General features: G+C 33.6%; 4 protein-coding genes and 1 non-coding gene across 6 annotated transcripts; all 5 read left to right on the forward strand.

Annotated features, from left to right (window-relative positions):
- Positions 1–294: 294 nt before the first annotated feature.
- On the forward strand, positions 295–3,161 carry LOC108984224 (transcription factor HHO6-like). The gene is made up of 5 exons (XM_018956107.2): positions 295–784; positions 1,126–1,355; positions 1,500–1,866; positions 2,361–2,437; positions 2,621–3,161. Exons 1-5 carry the CDS (start codon positions 571–573, stop codon positions 2,906–2,908), a joined length of 1,176 nt encoding a protein of 391 aa, XP_018811652.2. The 5' UTR covers positions 295–570; the 3' UTR covers positions 2,909–3,161.
- A 4,908-nt stretch (positions 3,162–8,069) lies between these two features.
- LOC108984221 (la-related protein 6C-like) lies at positions 8,070–11,023 on the forward strand. Of its 2 annotated transcripts, none has more exons than XM_018956104.2 (10): positions 8,070–8,512; positions 8,968–9,049; positions 9,150–9,244; positions 9,374–9,445; positions 9,552–9,631; positions 9,731–9,809; positions 9,920–9,967; positions 10,076–10,144; positions 10,259–10,387; positions 10,488–11,023. In XM_018956104.2, the coding sequence occupies exons 1-10, from the start codon at positions 8,168–8,170 to the stop codon at positions 10,641–10,643; spliced, it is 1,155 nt and encodes a 384-aa protein (XP_018811649.1). In that variant the 5' UTR covers positions 8,070–8,167; the 3' UTR covers positions 10,644–11,023. The 2 variants fall into 2 exon arrangements, with proteins under 2 accessions (XP_018811649.1, XP_035542309.1); XM_035686416.1 differs by having other exon boundaries at positions 9,374–9,454; positions 10,488–10,982.
- A 373-nt stretch (positions 11,024–11,396) lies between these two features.
- On the forward strand, positions 11,397–11,470 carry TRNAI-AAU. The gene has a single exon. It is a non-coding gene; the product is annotated as a tRNA-Ile (tRNA).
- Positions 11,471–12,672: 1,202 nt separating this feature from the next.
- LOC108984222 (peroxidase 10-like) lies at positions 12,673–14,557 on the forward strand. The gene is made up of 4 exons (XM_018956105.2): positions 12,673–13,034; positions 13,230–13,421; positions 13,529–13,694; positions 13,971–14,557. The coding sequence occupies exons 1-4, from the start codon at positions 12,801–12,803 to the stop codon at positions 14,375–14,377; spliced, it is 999 nt and encodes a 332-aa protein (XP_018811650.2). The 5' UTR covers positions 12,673–12,800; the 3' UTR covers positions 14,378–14,557.
- Positions 14,558–18,412: 3,855 nt separating this feature from the next.
- LOC108984223 lies at positions 18,413–19,517 on the forward strand. Its single transcript, XM_018956106.2, has one exon. The coding sequence runs from the start codon at positions 18,915–18,917 to the stop codon at positions 19,311–19,313; it is 399 nt and encodes a 132-aa protein (XP_018811651.1). The 5' UTR covers positions 18,413–18,914; the 3' UTR covers positions 19,314–19,517.
- The last annotated feature ends 6,500 nt before the right edge of the window (positions 19,518–26,017 follow it).

The raw sequence follows: 26,017 nt of genomic DNA on the forward strand, positions 1-26,017 counted from the left end.
CATTTTGGAAGAGAATGAAAATTAAATTATCATGTTATTATATCATATTTTCATCTTATATGAAAATATCTATAAATTTTTATATCATTTGAAAATATTTAATGATTGATAGAATTTGCACAATATTTTGAATGGCACTTTAACTAGGCATTTAATAACGATTAACTATAAGAGCTAAAACCAAATGGAACCGCATCGGCTGCTGAGTTAACTAGGAAAGTCCCCGAGTCCTGTGGATAAAATACGCGACGACGCGGAAGTGATTATATATATAACATCGTCGAAACTCGGCGATGCCATCTCTCCATCTCTCTTTCTCTTTCTCTCGACCTTCCTCATTCTTCAACCAAAAGGAATCTCCGCGTAAAAATTGAGTTTTATTCCCTTCCATAGTTTTCTCCCCCCCTCTCCAAACACGACCTGTCTCACTCTAGAATATATAATATACACACCTATAAATTATATATATAGATCCTCAGGGTCCTTCTTTATATTTTCTGTTTACTTCGTTTTTATAGAATTTATACAGAGAAAGAAAGGTAATACGAGTGTTCGGGTGAAAGATCGGAAATGGGTTCGGTTCACCCAGAGCTGAGCTTCGATTTCAGGCCAACTTTTGTGCCCAAAACGATCAGTGATTTCCTCGGGGAGGTTTCGATGATCGGGAACGTCTTGGAGAGAGCGTCGAAGCTCGAAGACTTCGTGAAGAGATTGGAGGAGGAAATGTGGAAGATCGATGCGTTTAAGCGGGAGCTTCCTCTCTGCATGACTTTATTGAACGATGGTTGGTCTCTATTTTTTCTTTTCTTATTTCGTGCTGATTTTGGAAATAAATTTGGTTTTTAGCAATGGGTTTTCGATTTTAGTACATTCTGATGATACATGGGCTTTTGTTTATTTTTTATTATGTTAGGTAAATAATAGAATTTTGGAGATGGGTTTTTGGGTTTTGATTACTTTCGTTCAATGGATGTTCCATTCTTTATATATGGACGAACATCCTAGTCTAGAAATGGGTTTTTGTATTCCGATTCTGACATGGGTTTTAATTTTTGAACATGTTGATCAAGAAGTTTATCTTATTTTGGCATTTCTTCTCCCTTCTCTTTGTCCGTGTGCGTTTAGCGATTCGAGCTCTGAAGGAGGAGTCAATACAACGCATTACACCAAAGGAAGTTCAACCCGTGTTGGAAGAGTTCATACCACTGAAGAAAGAGTGTGATCGAAATATGGAAAACAAAACAGAGAAAGACTGCAGGGACAAAAAGAATTGGATGAGCTCTGTCCAGCTCTGGAACACTGATGATTGTCCCTCTACTGATTGCGCCAAACCTAACCCGAAATCAGAAACTAAGGTATAAAGGGCAGAGTACAATTTTTTATGAATTCGTCGACCAAGATATCTGGGATTTTTTTTTTTCAAAATTTAGTTGCTAATTATGAGACAACTTGATATAAAATAACCGAGGGAGTTGATGTTATTTATTTGTTTATGGCAGAGAAGCGACGAAGAAAGTAACTTAGGAACTGGGGATCCATTCCAGTCTGATAGAAGCAGAGATGAAGCCGTGGGATTTTTGCCATTTAAGAAATATTCGGGTTTTCCCGTAGTGAACAAGGAAGGGAAAGAGGAATTTCCAGTCCACGGGCTTTCGCTTCTCACTCCGGTAATTAAGAATCCGAGGGAGGAATCCGGTTCTAATGGTTCCAGAAATGCCTGTAGCAAAGCAGTTTCCTCCTCTGATCCTACTACAAATATACGGACCTTGACGCAGCAGCAGACTGCTAGGAAGCAGAGGAGGTGCTGGTCACCGGAGTTGCACAGGCGGTTTGTCAATGCGTTGCAGCAACTTGGAGGTTCGCAAGGTTAGAAACTGAAGCCAAAATAAAATTGAGAAAATCTTGAGACGAAAATATGAAAATTGGCATTTTCATTTTCACTTTTTTATTGAATGAGTCTAGACTCGCATACTTACTTCAGTTAATAGTGGTAACTGATGACATTCCTATTGCTAGATGGTTGTTTGGGCAAAACAATGGAAGAATAGAACTTATACTGTTTAATTTTGTTCCTCTCGATGCCACTTTTATCTAAAAGATTGAGATTTTGGATATGGACAGAGGGTTTTGATTTGTACTTTTCATCCACATGATAATATATAAATATAAATTATAAGGTAATTGGTTTGGAGGGAAGAGATACAAAATTGGGTATTAGTGTTTGTTGCATAAAATCCAAGCTGCTCAAAGCCCGGTCCTGGAATTAATTGATCTCTGTGTGAACATAGCTGTGACAGATTGCATTACTTTCATTTTTTGATGTAAAGGGGTCTAATTTGAACATTCCGGAATTTTTACAGCAGCCACGCCAAAGCAAATTAGAGAATTGATGCAGGTTGACGGGCTGACCAATGATGAAGTTAAGAGTCATTTACAAGTAGGTTATCGATCTTTGTTCCATTCTTCCCTAAAAAGAATGATGGATGAATTAAGTGATCTCCATTTGTGAATCTGTTTCCATTACCTTAAATCGAAGGACATTATTATTAAAGGTTGTCGCTTTGAATGGAGCTTGAATTTCGATGATGAAAATTGATCGAAGGTTTTCTCGTTCTTGCAGAAATATAGACTTCATACTCGAAGGGTTCCAGCTGCTGCATCGGCTGCCCCGGAAAAGCAATCTGTTGTTGTTTTAGGTGGTGTATGGATGGCCCAAGAACAGTACGGTGAGTCTTCAAAGGCTCACAGTTCCGAGTCTGGGTCTCCTCAAGGTCCCCTCCAGTTAACTGGAAACACCGGAGGGACTTCAACCACAGGGGGTGACAGCATGGAAGATGATGAAGATGCAAAATCTGAGGGCTATAGCTGGAAAAGTCACAATCCGAAACCTGGGAAAGTGAATGTATAGAGTTCATCCACCATGATTTTTGCTATACATGGGAGGAGGAGATATTTACTATACAAGAACATTACACTATATAATTGAGAAGGATGTTGGGCTGAGGCTGTGAAATTTTTGCAGGATTAGATTTCCTTGTGTCTCAAGTTTGAGTTGTTATTTTGTTGCGGAACTGGTACCAGAATTCTACACACATTTATGTGAGCATTGGGAGAAACAAGGCCAAATTTACCCATATCATAAAGCCTCTCAGTTACCTCAATAATATATATTCTTTAATAATGTCTATCAACAGAATTTCAGTATGCACTCTTCTTTCATCCCCAACGACATTTGTGATCTGCAAATGCGTTGTTAAATGGAAATAAGGTAGCTCAAATGTTGCCATTTTATGGGTATTCATGCATTTTAGGCTCAAGTTAAAACACTCTTTTCACCCCAATTTGGTAGGATTTAAAAAAATAATAAAAATAATTGAAGACTTCTGAAAAAAGCTGGTGTCTCAAATCTGTACACGGAATCTTATATGAGGAGAGAACCATAAGTTGAGCTCCATGTGGTTCACAACAAAATCGAGGAGTGGAACAGAAAAGTCCACATCGTACCAATGTTATACAACCAGTTTTTGTTTTTGTTTTTGTTTTTGTTTTTTTCCAATCATTTTGCCAGATACTGAAGTGGCTAAACAGGCATATAATTCGTTTTTAAATTTAGTTTTTCTGAAAATTCCAGACCCAATACAAGGAGTAAATGGGAGAGAAGTTAACTTTTTTTTTTTTTTTAATTCGAGAGAAGTTAACTTCTGAATGTCTCTCTATCTGGTGTATTCTGGGTGTGGCTTTTGAATTAAAAGCTACATTCCTTGGCACTTGAACTGATTTTATTTGCTTCATTATCTTTTGAGAATTAATAATTATTCTGTCCATAATTATTACTATTTTTTTTTAAATAAAGAAAAAAGAATTCAAACTCCATATCTCTCATTTAAAAATTAAAATTATGTCAATCAGTCAATAAACTACATTGTTACTATTGTGTTAAGGGAATGATTAGAAACGTGTTCGAGTTAAAAAGAAGATTAGAAATGTCAATCAGTCCCTCCCCGAGTGACTAGCACCCTGTACGCGTCACTGCCGACGCATCGTGCATTGTTCATTCACTGTGGTCTTCTGTTTCTTTGTTCTATTCCAGTATTTTGTTACTTTTTGTTTTGTGTTCTTGTGTTCTTTTGTTGACCCAAGTGAGGTTTTGTGCCTTTTAATCGTACTCAATCTGGGACAAGAGCTATTCGAGAGTGGGGGGCGATGTCATGGCCGGTGATATCGTACGACCAGTACTCACGTAGGTGCTACTTGCGTAGTGGAGGCTGTTGTGTCCATATGTGAGCTGGGCGCTCATGCCGTCAGGGCTCGAGATGTCGATGCTTGCGGTGGGCTTGTCGTCCGGGTCACACCGAGACTTGTGGTTTTGTAGTTTAGTTTGTTAGTTAGTAGTTTTTCAGTTGGTAATGTGTTTTATTTAGTTTTTGTTATTTTAGGTTTTAATAAAATAGAAATAGACTATTAGATTTAGTGTCCATAGCAGTGTTCCGTACTTTTTCTCCCTAGGAGGATAGAGGGGCATTCAAGTTCTGTTTTACAGAATGCTTTTTCTGTTAAGAGAGAGTTTATTGAGAAGTTAAGATAATGTCCGTCACAAAGAAATTTGTGTGTAGAGAAGTCTTAGAACTTATGCGTAGTTAGCTTATAGTCTGAATTTATCCATGTATTGATAAATCATATTTATAACTTCGGTTCATTAATAAAATAAGACTATTTCATCCAATAAAAAAAAAAACTTTCAATTGGTGGGGGACATTGTTTTGGCCGTACAAGAAAACAGGGCAATATCCGGACTTAATCGGGTTTATACCTTTTCTTTGTTGGGGGTTATCCCCCACTTTCCAAGTTATGGGTTTGACAATTTTAGCTTCTAACACAAAATCTTTGCATCAAGTGAAGCAGATTTTCTGGACTGTCTTGTCCAATTGGGAGATAAATATATCATTAACTATTTAAGTGAGATGGATATTGTTCAATTTTTATTATTTAAATATAAATTAAATAATAAAATCAATCTTTTCTTAAATTAAAAAAAAAAATTAATAAATTCATAATCTTTACATAAACTACATTAAAAACTGCTGATTATTTCTCAAACAAAGTGGATCATGATGTGCACATCAATCTCATACTAAATCTCAAATATTCCTTGTTCATTGAATCAATCAAGATGCCATCCCTTCTTGCCCATATGAAAACCCAAAATGTCCATACTTACTATTTGGAGAAAATTACCTTATTTCATAAACAAAGTACATGGCATGCATATCAAAAGCCAATCACAGTGTGTGGTTCTGAATCAGCTGACACAATCATGTGGTCTCCAAAAACAGCCAATTAATGAGTCTAATTGCTCAAAATCCCAAAGTTCATCCCTTTTAACCAAACCCAGTCATATCTTATTATCTCAATGTGAAACACACAGAGAGTAATTATTGTTTATTTTGGGTGCATGACAATACAGTCACTGTCACAAGCAAAATAATAGAAACAAGGTATAATTATTAATGAGGGCGGCCCCCACCCCATCCTGATAGATCCCACTTTTATATATGATATTAAATTCTTTTATTGACTGAAAATATATATATATATATATATATATGATTAATTTTTTAATTTTTTTATAAATAGAATAAGTCCTATCATAAATAATGTGTGACACATCAAATTTGTAAATAAAATAACTATTATTAATTTTTTCAATATATTAGATTTTGGATGGGATATATATTAATCTGTTTATATTTTTAATGGGCAGATAAAGTTAGAGTGTTGGAGAATAGAATATGTTTAAACTAGCAGTTGGCCCCTCAAAAGAAAACCATATTCCTGTTTAAGATTGAAGATTCCTTGGCCGGAGATAGATAGGGATGCCTTTGTGATTGGTAATGGGTATAAATTGGGAAATATTAAAATGCAAAAACAACATCAGAAAGGACATCTATCTACAGATCGCTGCCAAAAGAACAAGAAGAATTTGGAGGATAGGCCAATCATGCAACCAGAGTCCCGACTCTTAAAAACAATAATAACAAAAATAAATAAATAAATAAATCAAATCATTATTATCAATTTTTTAGTTGGGCTTGTTGGGCCAATCTAAAGTGGGTACAAAATAATCGAAAATTCTTACCAACAAAAAACTCTACAATGAAGTTATATATAAAATTAAGATTAATAGAACTTTTGATAATTTATTAGACATACCTTAACAATCATATTTTCAAGATTGTTCATATTTTTTATACCTTCATCCTCACATTAAATGATTGTCAACATACATAGTGTTAAGATATAAATATAAAGTAAGCTACTTATCATCACTTTTATCATTATTTTCTCATCATTATATTAAATTATTAAAGACTATTTATTATATTTTATTTATGAGCATATCATTTAATATTACGTTTGAGAATACGATGATAAATAATTTTTTCTATAAATGTAAATAAGAGGTGATTTTATCACACAGTGGGCAATTGATTGGAATTCTTCATTCCATTATCACTTGCAGGCTTTGGTGGCATCGATGTAAAGCTAGAATGGAGAGGGTTCATGAATCGGTTCGAGCTATTTGGAACTCAATCAAATACTAGTTGGCTATTGCAGGTGAAAAATTAAAAAGAGTCCTCCAATTTCAACCGTAGAGATGAAGAGATTTTGAAGGTTTTAAATTTGCCATTTAAGCCTAAAAAGTCGAAGCCTGTTCAGATTGTAAAATGGTCTCCTCCTCCCAAGGAGTGGGTTAAACTCAATGTGGATGAAAGCTCCTTAGGGAATCTAGGGCCTTCAGGTGCGGGTGGAGTAATTTGGGATCATAGTGGAAATTTGATTTCTGGTTTCTCTATGTCAACTGGTGTGCAGTCTAATAATATTGCAGATAATTTTTTCTATAAATGTAAATAAGAGGTGATTTTATCACACAGTGGGCAATTGATTGGAATTCTTCATTCCATTATCACTTGCAGGCTTTGGTGGCATCGATGTAAAGCTAGAATGGAGAGGGTTCATGAATCGGTTCGAGCTATTTGGAACTCAATCAAATACTAGTTGGCTATTGCAGGTGAAAAATTAAAAAGAGTCCTCCAATTTCAACCGTAGAGATGAAGAGATTTTGAAGGTTTTAAATTTGCCATTTAAGCCTAAAAAGTCGAAGCCTGTTCAGATTGTAAAATGGTCTCCTCCTCCCAAGGAGTGGGTTAAACTCAATGTGGATGAAAGCTCCTTAGGGAATCTAGGGCCTTCAGGTGCGGGTGGAGTAATTTGGGATCATAGTGGAAATTTGATTTCTGGTTTCTCTATGTCAACTGGTGTGCAGTCTAATAATATTGCAGAATTTATGGCTTTGCTGCAAGGTTTTCGAACTATGATATTTTTGGGTCTAAAAAAGGTAGAAATTGAGATGGACTCTATGTTGGTGATTGAATGGCTAAAGGAGAAGAGATGTGGCCTCCGGTACTTGGAGGATTATTGGGAGGAATTACTTAATCTGATGGATGGTCACTACTTACGAGTTCGACATATTTACAGAGAGTGTAACTTCTTGGCAATTCTAAATTTCACCTATTTAATTAAATATATTTTTTTAAATATTGAACCCGATATTATTTTAATAAATTGTAGTCTAATCCACAAGTGAGAAAAGTGTTAAAGATATTAATATAAATAATAAAATTTGAGTTTTGCTATGTACAAATAAGTTTGCATACCAATCTGCGTATTAATGCTGTTGCCTTCATATTCTAAATTCAAATTAACATTATTTTTAATAAAATCTACTTTCTAACCAATTATATTAAATGAATGCGTATATTAATGCGTAAAATTACTTACAATTAAATTTTTTCATAAAATTTATATGTTTGTATGGAGAGGTGCTGAAAACAGTGGCTACGCCTTTGGCAAAGTTTGATGGCCTTAAAAAACCAGTGAAACGCATGAGCAATGTGCGTAAGAAATCAGTCCTCCCGTTGAAACATATATACGTAGATGCCCGTATTTTGGGCGCGAAGCGTGGACTCAACGTGAACAAATATAGACAGTTGCTAAACTTGAGGTGGGAGAGACGGAGATAGATCAAAGAAAACAAACCAAGATTCGAAGACAAAATCTCATCAAGTAGATAGAGAACTGAAACAAAATTAAGAACAAGAAGAGAACAATGGCACAAGCACAAGTAGTAACTGAGAAGAAAATCCAAAAAACACCAGAGAGAGAGAAGTGCACGAAAAAAACATACGACGGTATCATGTCTTTCAAGTTCAATGCACGGGCACGTGAATTTGTCCCAAGAACATATACCCAGATGCCCGCCTCTGCTTGTTTTTATCCAGGCTTCAACTTTCTGGGTCGGAGTAATATTGGTGGTGGGACGTCTGATTGGCTGTTTGTTGGGTACCAAGAGCCACCTCCATATTTGATCTCTAACCGGCCTGATGTTGTCGCCCCACCCTATCGCACCAAGACCGTCCTTACTGATGACCTTAAGCAAAAGATCATCAAACAGGTGATTGATCTTGCATTTCTTGTGTTTGTAGATTTCCTTTTGTTAAACTCACAAACTAACATTATCTGATACGTTAAATCTATTTTATAATCTGAGTGCAACGTCAAGATTAGTCAATTTGTGAATTCAATTTTGTGAAATCTATATATAAAACATTTATTTTTCTTTTCCCTTTCTCATGTATTCCCCCTTTCCAGCTCTGGAATGACGTTGATTGCTACATTTCCTGTCATTGAGCCATCAAAGCATCTTTTGGCATAATTACTCTTTTTCTACTTTCATGTCACAGTTCTTTTCAAACAATGATGTATTTTTTAGTGCATCACCCTGTTCCAGTTTTTACAGTTTTTGAATTTCAGTAATGTAATACAAAAAAATTTAAATCTATCTCTTTCCTATAACTTAAGTTTTTGGAACTAATTTCACGTTCAGGATGGTTTCTGTACATATGACAGGTGGAATATCAATTCAGCAACATGAGTCTGCTTGCAAACGAATCTTTTGTGAAACACATGACTAGAGACCCCAATGGTTATGGTAAGGTCACCGGATTCAGAGTGCTCTTTGCAGGAAATATTTCTATCACATATTCAATTTAAAACAAGAATGTCACTCTTGCGTGTTGTCTTTGTAACAGTTCCAATATCTGCTATTGCTTCAGTAAAAAAGATCAAGTCTCTTGTTAGTAATAACCTTATGCTTGCCCAAGCACTGCGGTCCTCTTCAAGGCTTGTATGCCATTTGATCAACTTCAGCATTTCCAACTCTTTTTCTTATTTTGAAAGTAGATGTTGAATAAAACCTCAAAATAATTTCTTCGATTTTGTAACAATATTCGTCCTATTTTATGTTGTTGTGAAGGTTGTCAGTGATGACGGCAAGAAGGTTAGACGTAAAGACCCTTTCACTGAGAAAGAGAAAGAGGAGTTGCAGGTAAGAACTGTGAGATCACTTCCTAGTAGTTCCTACATCAGATAGATATAACTAGAACTAAATGTTAGAATGGTTTTCTTGAAATGATTATTCTTTTGTCCTGCAGTCTCGTATTGTTGTGGCAGAAAACTTGCCTGAAGATCACTCTCATCAATACCTTGAGAAGATATTTGGTGTGGTTGGGAGGTTGGATTTTTAGAATTCTGCAAACTGTTCCTCTTCTGGTTTTCTTACATGTGAACAAGGTCTTTGTTGCTTATTATTCTGCTTTCTGTAACTGATCAGTGTGAAAGCAATTCAAATATGCCATCCCCATGAATCCCATTCATCTTGCTCCAAAGGCGATTTTTCAATCAGTAACAAGGTATATAGTAGCTAAAGAATGAAATAAGCAGTTTTGTTTTTAAACCCGAGATATAATCTCCAAAGCTGTCTCTTCCATTATTTATATCTTCGAATTCCTTCTCTCTTTAGCTCCATGCACTTGTGGAATACGAGACTACGGATACAGCTCAAAAAGCGGTATGTAAAAAACATGCAGATTTTCTTAGCTCTTCAATTCCATTTTTTTTTTTTTTTTGTTATTTTTCAACTTGCAACGGCATTAATAGCTTGTTTCAACTTCACCAGGTTCAGAAATTGAACGATGAAAGGAAGTGGAGAAAGGGACTACGAGTAAGGTTGCTGCTTAGACGCTCGGTACGTCGAGTTTAAAATCAAAGCTAGTTTTCCTTGAAGCTTTTGGCTTGTTCTATGACTATATATGCTTCTGTCTCGAACTTATTCTTACATCTCTATTTCAATGAATTCCAGCCAAAATCTGTTGTAAAGAACAGAAAGTCCGAGTTTGATGGCGTTTTAGAGGAGGAAGAGGCTCCATCTCCTCAAGTCACCGGAGATTCCTGTCAACCAAACAACAGAGAGTCGGGAGTTGACAGCAACGTAAGTGTTCTTATATCAGAGAATCATTGCAGAAAACTCATTGGTATGGGGTGATTATTTTGAGTATATATAAAGAAAGAAATACTTAATTCATTGGTAGGTCGAAGAGAATTCAGTGGGATCAAAAAAAGGATGTGGTCGAGGGCGTGGAAAATCCAGAGGACGAGATCAAAGCCATGGTGGGCGTGCAATGCAGCTTGCCCCAAGTCCCCATTTGAACACCAGTACTATTCAGGTTGAAACATCTGCCAAATAGGTTTCCAATTCCATGGCCAATGCCAGGGGGTTTCGCCGAGGGATGAGGCAAGCCATTGAGTACTCCTGCTCTAGGTAGTTCAGCTAAGGGGTGGTGGGTGTGGATTTTGTTTTTTGGTCTACTATAGATTAATTACTATAATAATATATGTGGCTCTGCATATACAATGCCGCATGGCAACTTTCTCTATTTAGACAAAATCCATAGCATTAATGTACATTTTGGGTTAGGATCCGGTTCTGTCTGTAATTGTTTAATTTGTTTAAATAACGCAATTTAGGGGCACATTGCATATTCTCTCTCTCTCTCATGATGTAATGAGATCATTGTTTTAATGGACAGAAGCACTGAGATTGATTCAATAAAATCATTGAGAAGTACCCAAAAGTTGAACTTAATTCCTCCCCCCACTTCCTGGCTGGCTGGCCCTCACACCCTGCCAACATATTTCACTCTCTGTGTCATTGCTAATACATGAATGGTATTGTCAAAGTCTTTGTGAACGACATGTAGCATCCATCTTAAATGCAGAATGGCAAAATCGCAGAGTTTGAATAGGGAAAAAAAATTTGAGACCAAGAGGTAAATACTTTCTTCAATTTTCATTAGCAAGGGTGAAGAAAGTGTATATCCAAGCAAAGTACTCTTCACTCGACGATTTATAGCTACAACTTCCTCATCAAGCATTTATATCCTGTGTCTTGAATTCTTTAAAACAAAACAAATATGATTATTTAAGCCATCCAGGGCAAAGGCCTATTAGCTCAGTTGGTTAGAGCGTCGTGCTAATAACGCGAAGGTCGCAGGTTCGAGACCTGCATGGGCCAGGTAATGTTATTTTTTCAAATTTTCTTTTCTTTTTTCGGACATTTATATAAATATAATGCCTGAAAGAGGACCGTAAAATTGGTTTCATCAAAAGAAGATGATAGTATGCTCCTACTACTTATTTATTAATTATTTTATATTTTATTTATTATTTTATTTAATGGTTAAGAAATTGACTATTAATAAAATTATATTTTTTTTAATAATTAAGAAAATTAAAAAAATATTTAAAATAAAATGATAAAAAAATAAAAAATTTAAAATGAAATATGAGTAGTAAATGGATAGGGATAACTATCCTTCATCAAAAGGGTAGCCAATAAAATGCACTGGGTCGATGCACGCAGGTGCAGCCCATCCAATCACCTCCCCCATGTAAGATGCCATTGACAGGAAAGATAAAGCTGGTTTTCTTTCGGTTGTAGTTTTTGTCTCTTACCATTAATTAATAAAGCCCAAAATGTGTGTCGTGGTGAAGTGGTGCACTGCATTGTCATTTGTTTTTTCTTCTTCTGAATAAACTACACAGAATTCAGGTTCAATTGCACTTGTAGTCATGTGCAAAGTGGCGGTGGTGGAGATTTCTCATGTGTCAGCGTCACTTTCAGAGCACTTATACTTCCACTGGCATGGCTTGATAAAGATTATAATGAATTTACTGTTTTTTTTATCTATAAAGTTTGAGTGGCGTTGAATTATTCTCTTAGCACCTAATGTTTTTGAGATGATCATGAGGTCCTAGTCACATTTATTAGCATATGCGTATGGAATTTTTATTATATATTTGATCAAGTGAAGCGTATGAGTTCTTCTCTCTGTCTCTATAATATTTCTCACCTATTAAAGATATAGACATCTTTATCCTACAGGATACAAACAATTAGATTCAAATGCACGTGGTTTTGGTTTTTAAGAGCTTCAAAGCAGGGAACTATATATGTATTGGAGGGTCATACCTCACACCTTGAGCCTCTGTTCCTTATCTTAACATTCCAGTATTCCAGTTCTGATCAATGTAGCAATTAAGTAATTAATTATCAGGGTAAATAGAGAGCAATAGATATAATGGATGCTTTTATTTTTTATCTTTTTTAAATATTACCACCTCTAAATTACGACGTAATTTTATAGTTGCAGATATGGAGACTAGGAAATTTTAACAACTCTTGTGGCATAGCCACTTCCTGAGTATAACCAATCAAAACCCTTCAATGTTCCATTGTTTTGCATATAAATCACCACTAAGCCCCCATCACTTGTAATCAGAATTAGCATCTTACGTACATGATCATCAGCAACTAGCTAGTTCGTGAATCGTGCTCACAAGCTATGGCTCAAAAACTCTTCCTTTGCCTCACTTTTACCCTGTTTTTACTTGGCCCTTTGTCTCCCTTCATTTACAAGTATCCCCTTGTTTATGGCCAACTTGATTACAATTTCTATGCTCAATCATGCCCCTACTTGCTGAACATCGTTAGATATAATGTTTTATCAGCCATCAGAAATGACACCAGGATGGCTGCATCCCTCCTTCGGCTGCATTTTCACGATTGTATTGTAAATGTACGTAATTGTTCTTCTCTAAAACCTCTTATCTGTACCGCTCTTTTGACATCCCCGCATTTCCTGTTTGTGGTGCAATCTCTTGGAACACACGCACACAAACATCCATTTGCGTAGGCAGAAAGACAAGTTTCTTTGATGTTTTATATATGACTTTTAAGGTTGCTAATGTAAGTGTGTGATTGCTTGGGATAGGGATGTGATGCGTCAGTACTTCTTGATGACACAAAAGATCTGACTGGCGAAAAGAATGCTCCTCCCAATCGCAATTCCCTTAGAGGTTTTGAAGTGATCGACAACATAAAGGCAGTTGTTGAAAGATTTTGCCCTTCAACTGTTTCTTGTGCCGATATATTGACTCTGGCAACGAGAGATGCCGTTAGTTTGGTACATGATACGCTTCTATATTTAACTCTTACATATTTCTGCAATGATCAAGTACTGCAGCTTGTTTTATTTTACTCTCTTTTTTTATCTTTCAACTTCTGAATTAGGTTGGAGGGACTTATTGGCCAGTTCCATTAGGCAGACGAGATTCAACAACAGCAAGTCTGACTGCAGTTCTTCAACAAATACCATCACCTTTCGAGCCTCTACAGAATATCACTGCCAAGTTCACATCTAAGGGTCTTGACTTGAAGGATGTTGTAGTCCTCTCAGGTTCTTGATTATATTCTTACCTCATCTTGATTTTAACCACCAACTTTGCATGGACTCGAAAGGAAGATGGAACTCTCACCATAATAGCAAACCTTATTGAATAAATCACAGTACTACCCCTTTGAAATGGTTGGGTCATATATTCTCAAACGCCATGAAAAAAGAAAGTGGACTGACTAAAATATCATGCATGACATATTATATATTCGAAGCAAACCCTAGGGCAAGTGCTTAATATCTTTTGACATGGAGGGCTTTACTATTCCTGTTTTACAGGAGGACACACCTTAGGATTTGCCCAGTGCTTCGCCTTCAAGGGGCGGCTCTTTAACTTCCAAGGCTCCGGCAAGCCTGATCCTGCACTAGACTCTTCGCTCCTCTCCAACTTGAGAAGCTTGTGCCCAGACGGAGACGCACCAAACAGCAACGTTGCTCCTTTCGACACAAGTCCTACCATGTTTGACAATGCTTATTACACAAATCTCAGGAGCAACGCTGGGCTTCTTGAATCTGATCAAGCATTAATGGGGGATCCACTAGCAGCTGCAATGGTTTACAGTTACAGCATGAACCCTCGTCTTTTCTCTTTTGATTTTGCAGCATCGATGTCAAAGCTCGGTAATATCGGAGTGCTCACAGGGAAAAATGGGGAGATTAGAAAGAAATGTGGGTCTGTGAATTAATTAAGATGGACCCATTAATTATAATGTTAGTTAATGTACTCATGTACTGCATGGAACTTCGATCTCTAGCTAGTAATATATTTTAATGTTGGAAAAAGGGCTATCTTCTAATAAAATAGTACTTCCTCCAATCTTTTTTTTCTCCTGATCAGTGCTAATATAGATCGTAATGACTCGTCATTTTTCTGTTCGGTTAATGAACTAACGTGGGATTCTGATCTCTATCCAAGTATCTTATACTGTCGGGACATGATTTAGGCTTGGTTAGGATTGAGAGTGAGAGACTTTCAATTCGTCTCATTTTATTTTATTATTATAATTATTATAAATTTTTACATTAAATATAATAATTAATTTTTTAAAATTTTAAAATAATAATAATATTATAAAATAATATTTAATAATAGTTTTTAAAATTTTTTAATTTTCATCTTAATTACTCAGTATCAAATCTATCCTTAATGTTGAAATATAGATCTTCTCAGCAACCTGTTTGTGAAACAGATTATCAAGCTTCCACAAGTATGGAAATATTCTTCTACTCATGATCTCAACTGATGCGACGTTGATTATGAACAATCAGTTTAGTTTGTTTTCACAATATATTTTATTTAATAATTATAATTTTTTTAAATTTATATATAAAAATAAATAAAAAAATTTTAACTTTTAAATTTTAAAATAATAATATTATTAAAAATATATATTTTAATAATATTTTATTTTATTTTATTTTATTTTTTATATCAATTTTATCTCATTTTATTTTATATGATAAAACAAAAGAGGTTTTAGTTTCAGTTAAGAGACCATCTCACGTGAATGTCTGTCTGGTTATCTGCTAATCTGCACAAAAGCATTATTTACCATTTTCATACTTCGTTGAACTCACAGCTGGGAAGCAGAACTCATCTAGTGGACTTTTTGCTTGACAGCTGATATTTTGTAGAGAGAGAGAGAGAGCCTGAAATGAAGTGTGACCTGACCACCATTCAGCTTAGCCCAAACCCTGAAACCCTTCAAATCCTTACAAGTTTTACAATTATTTATGAGCTAAAAGACAAAGACAAAGGTACATCCATAATTCTGAAAATTAAAGCCATTATTACGCATTACTGTTTTTTTATTTTAAATAATCAAGCCATTATGGTATTCGGGCTATCTAAATCATGCTAATATACATAGGCAGTGCAGTTAAAGTAATAGCCTTTTTTTTTTTTTTTTATGCAAGCTAGCTAGTCATGGCGATGGCCGACTCAGACCAAACCTCCTGCTGTTATCATCAGGTACTGAGAATTTCTGTACCCCCCGGGCCTTTGCTTCAAACTTATTTTGACACTCACTTTTCTATTGGGCTGAAGAGGAGAAAGTTTCCTTTCTTTTCACAGGGAAAAAAGGGGAAAGTTCTTATTTGCAAGATAACAGTGAACAGTGCTCAAATGCACGTATATTCAAACAAAGAAGCCGACAAGGAGTGCCTAGAATCAAAAAAAGCATTGGAAGAAAAAGCTGGTAGATGCCTGCCTAAACTTTGTACAGCCACATTGAGAATTCTGTCCTTCTCTCTCTCTCTCTCTCTCTCTATATATATATATATATAATTCTATATTAATATCGTGAACATATTCTCTGCTCCCAGGTCAGATTCTCTATTCTGATCCCTGACCTCTATATGGTCATGTTGTATGATTGACACCTTAGAGGATTTGAACGATGCTTTATTCGATTCTCCATGAGTATTGAAATGGAAACTTTTGGTTCACCAAGGTAAATCTTTTCAAATATACTACTTTACTGGTGACCAGCTAGCTTGGAGAAGCACTTACTTGTTTTCAAAGTCTTCATGTCCACTAAGTTTCATGTATAAAAAAAAAATAATTCGTAAAAAAATTATAGATGTAAAATGTAAAAATAAATAGTATTGATACATAAAATTTCTAAACTCTCTATCCATCAATACTTGCAAGAAAAGCCAGACAATATTGCATTCAGAGCTTGAATCTTAAATTTGGCCAAATTCAGCAGTTCATCATGATCGGAAAAAGTAATATTTTTTTCTTCCTCAACTTAGCATAGAACGATATGGCCGGGAATGAGAAATATAGAGTACTTCAGAGATCCTCAACTTAACAGTTGTTGAGGTGAGGTGGGAAAAAGAGATAAGAGGATGAGATTCAAGAGGCGTGGTCCAATTAGCTTAAAGTTTTATGATCATGATTTTTAACTTTGTGATATTGGAAATAATAATTAAAAAAAAAGAAAAGAAAAAGAAAATAATGTTGAACTTTTTGACCTTGAAATAAAAAACAAACCTATCAGGGCAGTACCCAAAAAGGCAACCTAATAATTTAGAACGATAATTGATTATTTGCCCACATCGTGATATGCAGCTAGCTAGCTATCGTCTCCATGAAGTATAGAAAAATTAAAGAGAATAACCAAATAGAAAAACCCAAATTACTGAAGACTGCGTACTTATGTTTCATCCAGTAGTCCAACTCAGAAAGAAGAAGACGTTTATGGCTTGGGAGAGGGTGACTATTTATTTTCGAGAAGTGATGCTGTTACAAAAGATTATATAAAAGAAAATAAAAAAATTTAATTTACATGAATTTATATAATATATTAAATTTATTTTATAATAAAAATAAATTACAATCTAACGTATCATATTAAGTCATGTTAGTTTATAAATTTATTTTGTAAAATCTAATTTTTATGAAAAAAATATTTTTTTTTTATTTTGACATTCTTTAATTTCTATAGCATTGATAAAATTCTATGAAAAACTCTACAATACCATATTTTTTTTTAATGAAGTGATAGTACGAAATTTGTATATTTACAACTTATAAAACTCACGACTCACTATCATATTTAGTTGGTTTTTATATTATTATTATTATTATGGGGTGTTGGAGTGCTGGCTCAAAGTGGAATTAAAGTGAACAGATACAAATCATTTTCTCAAGTGCATGCCCTGACACCGTACGTAAATGAACCATAAAAAATAAGCCAAATAGAAGCATCATACAAAATTAGACAGCCTCGTTGCTTCTAAAGCTCAATTTATCAAAAGATGATCATCAAGCAAAAAGCAACCCTTAAATTTGCACTCAGATTCCCTCTCTCAATTACAAGGATTCCGGATTTTGAGAAATCAAACTAGGAGTGATATCCGCTTCCTATGGGGCGGGAAACGAAACCCCTTCCCTGCACCCCACCCTGCATGGGGCGGGGGTGGGGTTTTTACCCCTGTACCCCGCCCCCGGGATGCAGGGGCGGGGGCAGATTCTCAATCCGCCTCACTTCCTTCTACTTAAAAAAAATATTACATTTTATTTGATTTAAAAATTATTTTTAAGTACAAAAGTAATTAAAAATATATTTTGACCCAAATTATAAATTTAAATTTTGTAAAGATGACTATAATTTAAAAATTATGTAATTTTTAAATTTGATAGTATATATTTTGTGTAAATTATAGTGTATTAATTTTTAAATCATGTAATTTTTAAATTTACCGATGTATATTTTGTGAACAAGTCTAACAAATTGTAATATATTACAATATATATTTATATATACACAATTTATAAAATATAAATATATATTTATGCTTATATATATGTATATAATATATATATATATATATAAATGTAAGCAGGGGCAGGGAGGGGCGGGGTTGGACCCTCCCGCCACCCACCGCATGGGCGGAGTGGGGTTGCCCGCCCCCGCTGCCCACCCCTACATCAAAGTCTTTCTAGTATTGTCTTCTTTTTTTTTGAGAAATGATTTGTACAAATTTTAAAAAAATAAATCTCATATAGGTCATTATAAAAAAATGAGTTTCATCTTAAAAATATATAAAAGAAACTATTCGAAATCTACATTTTTACAAAATATGTCTATTTTAAATTTTACAGCATCAACTTTTTTTTACAAGACTTGTGAAAGTGGTTTCTCATAATGTATCGCAGCACTTAAAAAGGGTACCGAGGAAAATCTCGTTACTATCCAGGCCACCATCTGAAAAAGGCTTTTCCTTGGGCTTTGCTCCTCATAACATTCCCCCATTCTCCACTTCCTCCCCCATCTTCCTTCTTCTCTCAACTAAATCCTTCCTCTCCTGGAAAACTCGAGTCTTGAGCTTAGCCTAAAAAAAAAAAAAGACTCAAACTGATCAAGATCATATTTCTGGTGTTCTTTCTAAAGCTTTTGAACGCCGAACACAAGCCTCCTCCTATTTTCTCTCTTTCAAGAAACTAACCCTATGTAGTTTCTATCTCTGATAAATACAGTACATGCAAAACCGTGAAAAAGTTTCCTTCTTCAGAATGAAAATAATGCTCGTGGATTAAGTCATTATTTCCAAGCAAACCCGCTTCTAGTTTTCTTTTTCAACCCTTTTGTCCTTTGTTTTTGTTACTTTCGAAAACAAAAAGATACTCGACAAACTCTCATCTCTTAAACCTCTCAAAAACCCAAAAAGAGATTCATAGTACTACCACCTCAGAGCTTTCAAAGTCACACTCACATGTCTACTCCGATAGACCAATTACAGCCACCCCCCGGCCTGGAGGCTACCCAAGAAGCCTACACCGCCCACTCTGGCCACGGCTCGGTGGGACCCGTGATTGCCGTTCTTGCAGTGATCACTATTCTTGGAGTCATAGCAGGCATGATTGGCCGGCTTTGTTCGGGTGGGCGGATAATGGGTTATGGACAGGGACAGTACGACTTCGAGAGGTGGGCCGAGAGAAAATGTTCGTCCTGCCTCGACGGCAGACTCGACCCTCCGCCGCCTCGGTACCCGATCGAAACCGCCCCCGAAGAACCTATACCGGTGGCAGAGCCGGTGGAGACCCCACAAGATCAGATCAAGGAAGAAGAGGCTCATCAACATACACATGGACACGGACATGGCGAATCTTAGACTCACTCTCTCTCTCAATGTGAAATGGGTTCTTTTTATCACTCAGTTTTATCCTTGTTTTAGCGTTTGACGTAGTTTCATCATCGTCATTTTGGGTTTCTTGTTTTCTTTCGGTAACTTTAATGGGGCATGTAACATCGATCACACGATGTATATCATGATCAGTACGAGAAATTATGAGATTGGTATTTTTTTTTTTCTTCATGAACATTTAGGTTTTTCTTCCTTTCACATTTGAGATTCTTGTCAACATGATGATCTATGGGGGACAGTATTAACTTAAAACGAAAATAAAATTAAGATTCATATGTTTCTGCCATTGATATTGTTTGGTTTTCGTATGTTTCTACTTTCTAGGTTTGTTTTAGGTCTTTCGATTTTGTGTTTCCGTCTTGGCTACTCATTATGCTCAGAAAATAAAAAAATAATAATAATAACAGCTTTGTCAGAAAATATTGTCCGTTATTTATTTCCATGAACTATTTTCTTTGGATTCTCCTCGCGTCAATGTCTATTGAGTGGTATATTAAATTATGCAACATTCCTTCTTAGGCACAAGAGACAAACGGGTTTTGGAGTTTAATGCGTTTGGGTAGCAGACTCTCCTTGAAAGAAATACAGACCCATTGAACGACGACTGGAAATTAGTGATCTTTGCATGCCGAGGCTGTTTCATGTCTTCATGTCTGTAAACTGCGTTTCATGAAGCTTGTATTTTTTCTTGGTCCTTGAACGTGCTCATGAAGATCATATATGTGCACGAGATGTTACTAGCTAGCAATGTGTAGAGGAAAATCGTGTATCAAGCTAGAGCTCGTATCGGGAAGCCATGGATAAGAAACTTGTATCGGAAAATCATGGATCAGAAACTCTTATCTTACATTCTTATTGGATATGGTGTTCCAGTTTTATGTCCAGATTTGAAGAGATCTAGAGTTGAAGAGTGTTTGAATCTGCTACTACTGTATATATTAAATATTAAATGCCATTTGATGAATTTATATAGCTAGGAATACATTTATAAAATCTACACTATATTTCAATCTCTCGAATCTTAATCCTTTTAACTCAAACATATAGATCTAGAACCCAGAAAACCAATGTGGAATGGTTGTTCGCGGCCATAAAAAGGGTTTCCAAAAGGGCAAAAAAAAAAAAAATTCTTCTTTGGATCTTGAAAAAGTTAAATGGTCCACTCTCATCATTGATGGTTATGAGCTGGTTGGCTAACCTAAGTTTTATAGCCAAAAGATTTTTTACTTTAAAAAGAAATATATATATATATATATATATATATGTCGTTTTAATTTATATTATTTTTAACTTTCAACTTATTATAGTAAAAAGAACATAACATACATCATATACATATAAAACCAATATGGAATGGTTGGTATGCTTTATAATTAGTTGTAAGGAGAGAATTTCATTACATGTTGCAGCAAGTTTCATTCACTCTCTTAATCAGTGCATACTTATAAATTTATTAATAAATAATAATCTAATATAAGAGAGATATTGCATGAATTATTAATTATATATCTATGGTAGTAGGAAAAAGTTTTCATTTGAATCTAGGAAAATGTCTACAATTTGGTCGTCATCCACTGTTTGACCAAATTTATTTATAGAATGATGCTCCTAGTGGTACTGATCTAGTGCTAACGTACGAGGAAAGTAATTACATCTTAATTATTTCATTATAATTCGGAGCAGGTACAAACACACTACTTCTCTGGCTTTTGCCTTTTGGAGTAGATGTTACAGCTGTAATTTCAGTACCGAGGTTTTAATAGTACGATGAAATTAAATTATTTTTTATTACTATTTTTATTTTTATATTTAAAAAAATTAAATTATATATTTTATTTTATATAAAAATTTATAATAATTAAATGAAATAAATTGAAAGATCTAGACATCAATTCTTGGACCTGTCATATGAAACATATATAATTTCAGCCCTTAAAATCGATCGATTCATCCACGAGGTCATCATGTACATATAGCATCTCAAGAAAACGTGGCCAAAAATAAACACCAAGCTAATAATTTACATCGGCATGCATGTCACTTTCATTCTTGGCTTGTTGTATTTACGTGTTATTATCTAATAATCATATCATTTATCATTTTGAAAATAAGAACTGATTTAATGATTAATCAGTAATAACACCTCAATATTGTGAATAAGAATAAAATAAGAAGATTATATATATATAATGACATAAAGTTATCTATTCTTGAATTTATTACATCACATTATTTTGTACATTTTTTTCAAAGATTATTTTTTATACATAGAATAAGAGGGAGTCGATCCTTAGTTCTCTCAAGTAAAATATTAAAGAGTTGCCAATTGGTCTAATTAACCAAGAATTTTCTGAGGATTATTAAATGGCTATACAGAGAACATTGTTCATGATATATAAATGTCTTTGTTGAGTTTTGAAAAAATTAAAAGTATTGCCTTTATTAAATCTTCTAACCTAAAAAATATGGATTTTCTTATCTATATGTGAGGGGATTTTTACCTTGTCCATGAAATTTTCTAGGTCCAGCTAATAGGGGGACTCACTAGAAGATAAAATATGAGAGAATGAGAAGGGGCTAGAGAGTGAGGGTGTCAGGAGAAGAAAACGTAAGATTTAACATAAAGCAAGGAAAAGTAAGATATAAGGTGTCATGAGAGAAAAGTAGGAAAGTAACTTAAAGCAAATGGGGGCACACAAGGTCAGATAAAAAGGACAAATAGCCTACAATTTGGGAGACTTGGACTCGTGATCTTTTTTTCGAATTTTGGGTTCTACTTTAACTTTTTCTTCAACTTGAGAGTTCCAAAGAGAACTTCTCCTCCAGCGAATATAACTTTCGTTATACAGTGAGAAATGATATACTCTAAACAAATTTATTATAGTAGAATATCCCATTTCCAAACTCTCGTGAATGTAGGCCTAGTGTCGAACCACGTAAATCTGTGTGTTCATTTTTCTTTATTTTCAATATTTAAATAATGTTCATCATTATGGATGTACGAATTGACACTGTACAGCCACACAAGACCATTGTTGGGAGCTCCACACAGCACTGTTCGAGGCCTAGCTCAAAAAACCTAAGTTGTCGAAACTTGACTCAAAAGTATGCAAAATTCGATATTTACACTCTTATTATCAGCTTATTAATTGAATGAGATCAAAATTCAAAAGGTTTGTTCATCACATTCGTTGATATGAATGACCAATATTCAATAATAATTTAATTGTTACTTTTTTCTATCAATTAGCTTATTTCTTTAAAGTATACAACTTGTTGATTTGGATGGTTTGAACCGTTATAAGACAATTTGCAAGTTAACAATGAAAAAAAAAAACCTAGGAAAATGATACATTTACAAATATTTTTTAATATTTTTATTCAATCATATTTTAAATGAGATATATTTTTATAAAATAATTTACAAATATAACATTATCGTACACAAGAATACTCATTTTAACATATGGTTATATAAAAATTATAAAAAATAGATGTACGTGTATTTCGTTACTTAATTAAAATAAATCTTTTATTTCAAAATTTATCATCTTTAATTATATATATTATTTAAATATTTTTATCTCAAAATATTTAAAATATCACCTAAAATACGTCAAGCATTAATTTTTTATAAGGAAAATACTAGGAGGACCAGTGAAATGGACCCCAAATCATTTCAAAAAAATTGAATGATATTTTTTAATGAATTGATACATTTAAAAAAAAAAATATGTATAAAGGTATTTAAAAAAATATATAAAATAAAATTATCGGTCAAACTATCGGTAAGTAAACCTTCTTTCTAAATATTATATGGACAGTGGTATAAGGATCGATGATCAATTGATTCAAATCGATAAGTGTAAATATATATTTTTTTATTTTAATATTTTTTATATATCTTTAATTATTTTTTTATATATCTTTATATTTTTTTAAATATTTTTGAATATTTTTAAAAAATAGAAAAAAAAATATCAATTAATTAATATTTACTTTCTTATCCCCTGAATAAAAATGTTAAAATAAAAAAAAAATTAATCTTATTGATGAATGTTATAGTTTCAACTAGTATTTTTCATGTTATATTCCAGGCGATATGACAAATTTTGTGTCAGCCCCCACCACCGGCTTTAGCTAGTAGCCACCACCAACTCACCAAAGTTCTCTCTCTCTCTCTCTCTCTCTCTCTCTCACTCTGACGCTTCCTACGTACAAAATGTACAGATTTTCAGGGACTTTTCTCTTTATTTCGATTGTATTGTCAGTCAAATCTTTGAATAATAATTGCCGTTCTGGGGGATAATAAATTATTAAATTATTCTGATATATAATTATTTGATAAGAATAAATATAAATAAAAATTATTATTAAAAATATATATTTTGTACACATAATGTGTCATTTAGACCATACATCTCTCTAATTGAGTGTTGGAAATAATTAACTAGAAATAACCATATAATAAATATAAAATTTATACTGCTATAGTGACTTCTCTCTAACATTACTCATTTGATAATATTAATTATTAATCTGTCGAATAAGTATTAATAGCGTCGGGATATTTTATATTAGAAAAATGCTATTATAACATCCAAATTTGACATCTCATTTTGATAACTTTTTTATTTTTATTTTATTTTAATTTTTTAATTAATGATTAAAGAAGTAACTTTTAATATATTTATATTTTTATATTTTTTAAAAATATTTTAAAATGATAAAAATATATAAATTTAAAAATAAAAAGGCTAATTTGACCTAACGGTCAATTTGAGTAGTGCTACTCCGCCTGAGTGGCACTGCTCTTTATATAAATAAGGTTATATACAAAATCATCTCATATCATTTCATCATTACAACTTTTTCAAATTCCAATAAGTAATTTAACTTTTTAAAATAAAAATAATATTATAACAATATTTTATTTAATTTTAAACAAAACATCTTATATCATCTTATCTGAACTGCGTAATAAAAAAAGATTTAAATTTATAAATTGATATAATTTTATATAATATATTTAATTTAATTTATAGTAAAAATAATTTTACAAACGTAACATCTTAAATTAACCTAATTTATAAATTTATTTATTTTTTAAAAAATATGATTAAAATATTTCTCTAATTTTAGAAATTCAATATTTATATAATAATTTGTTGAGAAAAAAAAAACGTATATATATATAGAAAATTCTGCTATCTATTTCAATATCGACTGTCCACACAAATTCTTAACCAATATATATCTTTTATCTTTTTTTTTTTTTAAAGGAATATATATTTTTAATCCTGAAAAAGAATGAAACGTCACTTTGCAAGTAAAACTAAAAAGGTGCATTCTTTTAGCTTAGAATAACTCTATTCTAAAATTTTTACACTACATATCATCTATATAGAATAATTTAATTTTAAAAATAAATTTTAAAATTTAGATCTTATAAATTAAATTATATCACGTAAATAGTGTGTGATATAGAGATCTAAGATTGCATTTGAATAATGAGATGATCTTAAATAATCTGAATTTATTTATGAATAGTAATGTTTTGTAAATCTCATTAAAATGTATTTAAATATAAATAAGTTAATATATGTATTTAAATGTATTAAGTAAGCTGACCGATACTTGGACTAGGCATGACTCAAGTGGATCGATATAAATCAATATTTTTTTGCTTTCTCCACAATGCCAAAACCTAAAATGAATATTATTTCTTTACGTTTCTTCCAAAGTAGGTTCAGGCCAAACAAATTAATAATAATTAGAAAGAAAAAGAAATTAAAAACCAATTGTTTTCAGACTTAACTTATATTGGGCCCCAAAACAGGCCCAGATTTTGTGCTAGTAAATGAGAAAATATTGGGCCAATTCTTCCAGATGGGCTTAGCCACTGCTTCTTGGTTCCTTAATTCCTAATTTACGACACCCCTGAATTTACTACGAAATGTGAATTGGATTGGGCTTGGCTTAGGCCGACAACGTGGCAAGGAATCAATATTCTGCATGCGTGACGGTGACAGACCTAATCTTTGCGGTATTTCTCCAGCAAGCTTTTCAAGACACATTCTTTCATATTCTTTCATCGGAGCTATTTTGAAAATCTTCAACCATCTTCGTACTTGTGCCCATATAGATCAAATCATCAAAATATATAAGCAAACAACTAGAAAATCTCCACTGCCTTCATGCTTAACATACAGTGATGGCTCATTTTTGCTTTTTTAAAATCATTTTTGGTGAAAATAGCTATCAATCTTGCTGTCCATGCTCTTGGAGCTTGTTTTAGGCCATATAATGCCTTTTGAAGTCGGTACACTTTGATTTCTTCACTTTTCTTCACATAGCCATTTGGTTGTTCTACACATACTTCTTATTCTAAATCACCATTTAAAAATAATGACTTACCATCAAGTTGAAAAACTCTAATTGTGCAGCTAAAGCCAAAACAGTTCTAATTGTTTCCATGCGACCTACCAGTGCAAAAGTTTCATGAAAATCCACTCCAGGCTGCTGTGCATATCCTTTTGCAAACAAATGTGCCTTGTGCTTTTGAATTGAGCCATCTTCATTGTACTTGGTTTTATTAATCCACTTCAAACCAATCACATTTCTTCCGTTGGGCATATTCATTAACTCCCAAGTGTGATTTCTTTCAATGC

This window comes from Juglans regia, chromosome 16, assembly GCF_001411555.2.
Source record: "Juglans regia cultivar Chandler chromosome 16, Walnut 2.0, whole genome shotgun sequence".
NCBI lineage: Eukaryota > Viridiplantae > Streptophyta > Magnoliopsida > Fagales > Juglandaceae > Juglans > Juglans regia.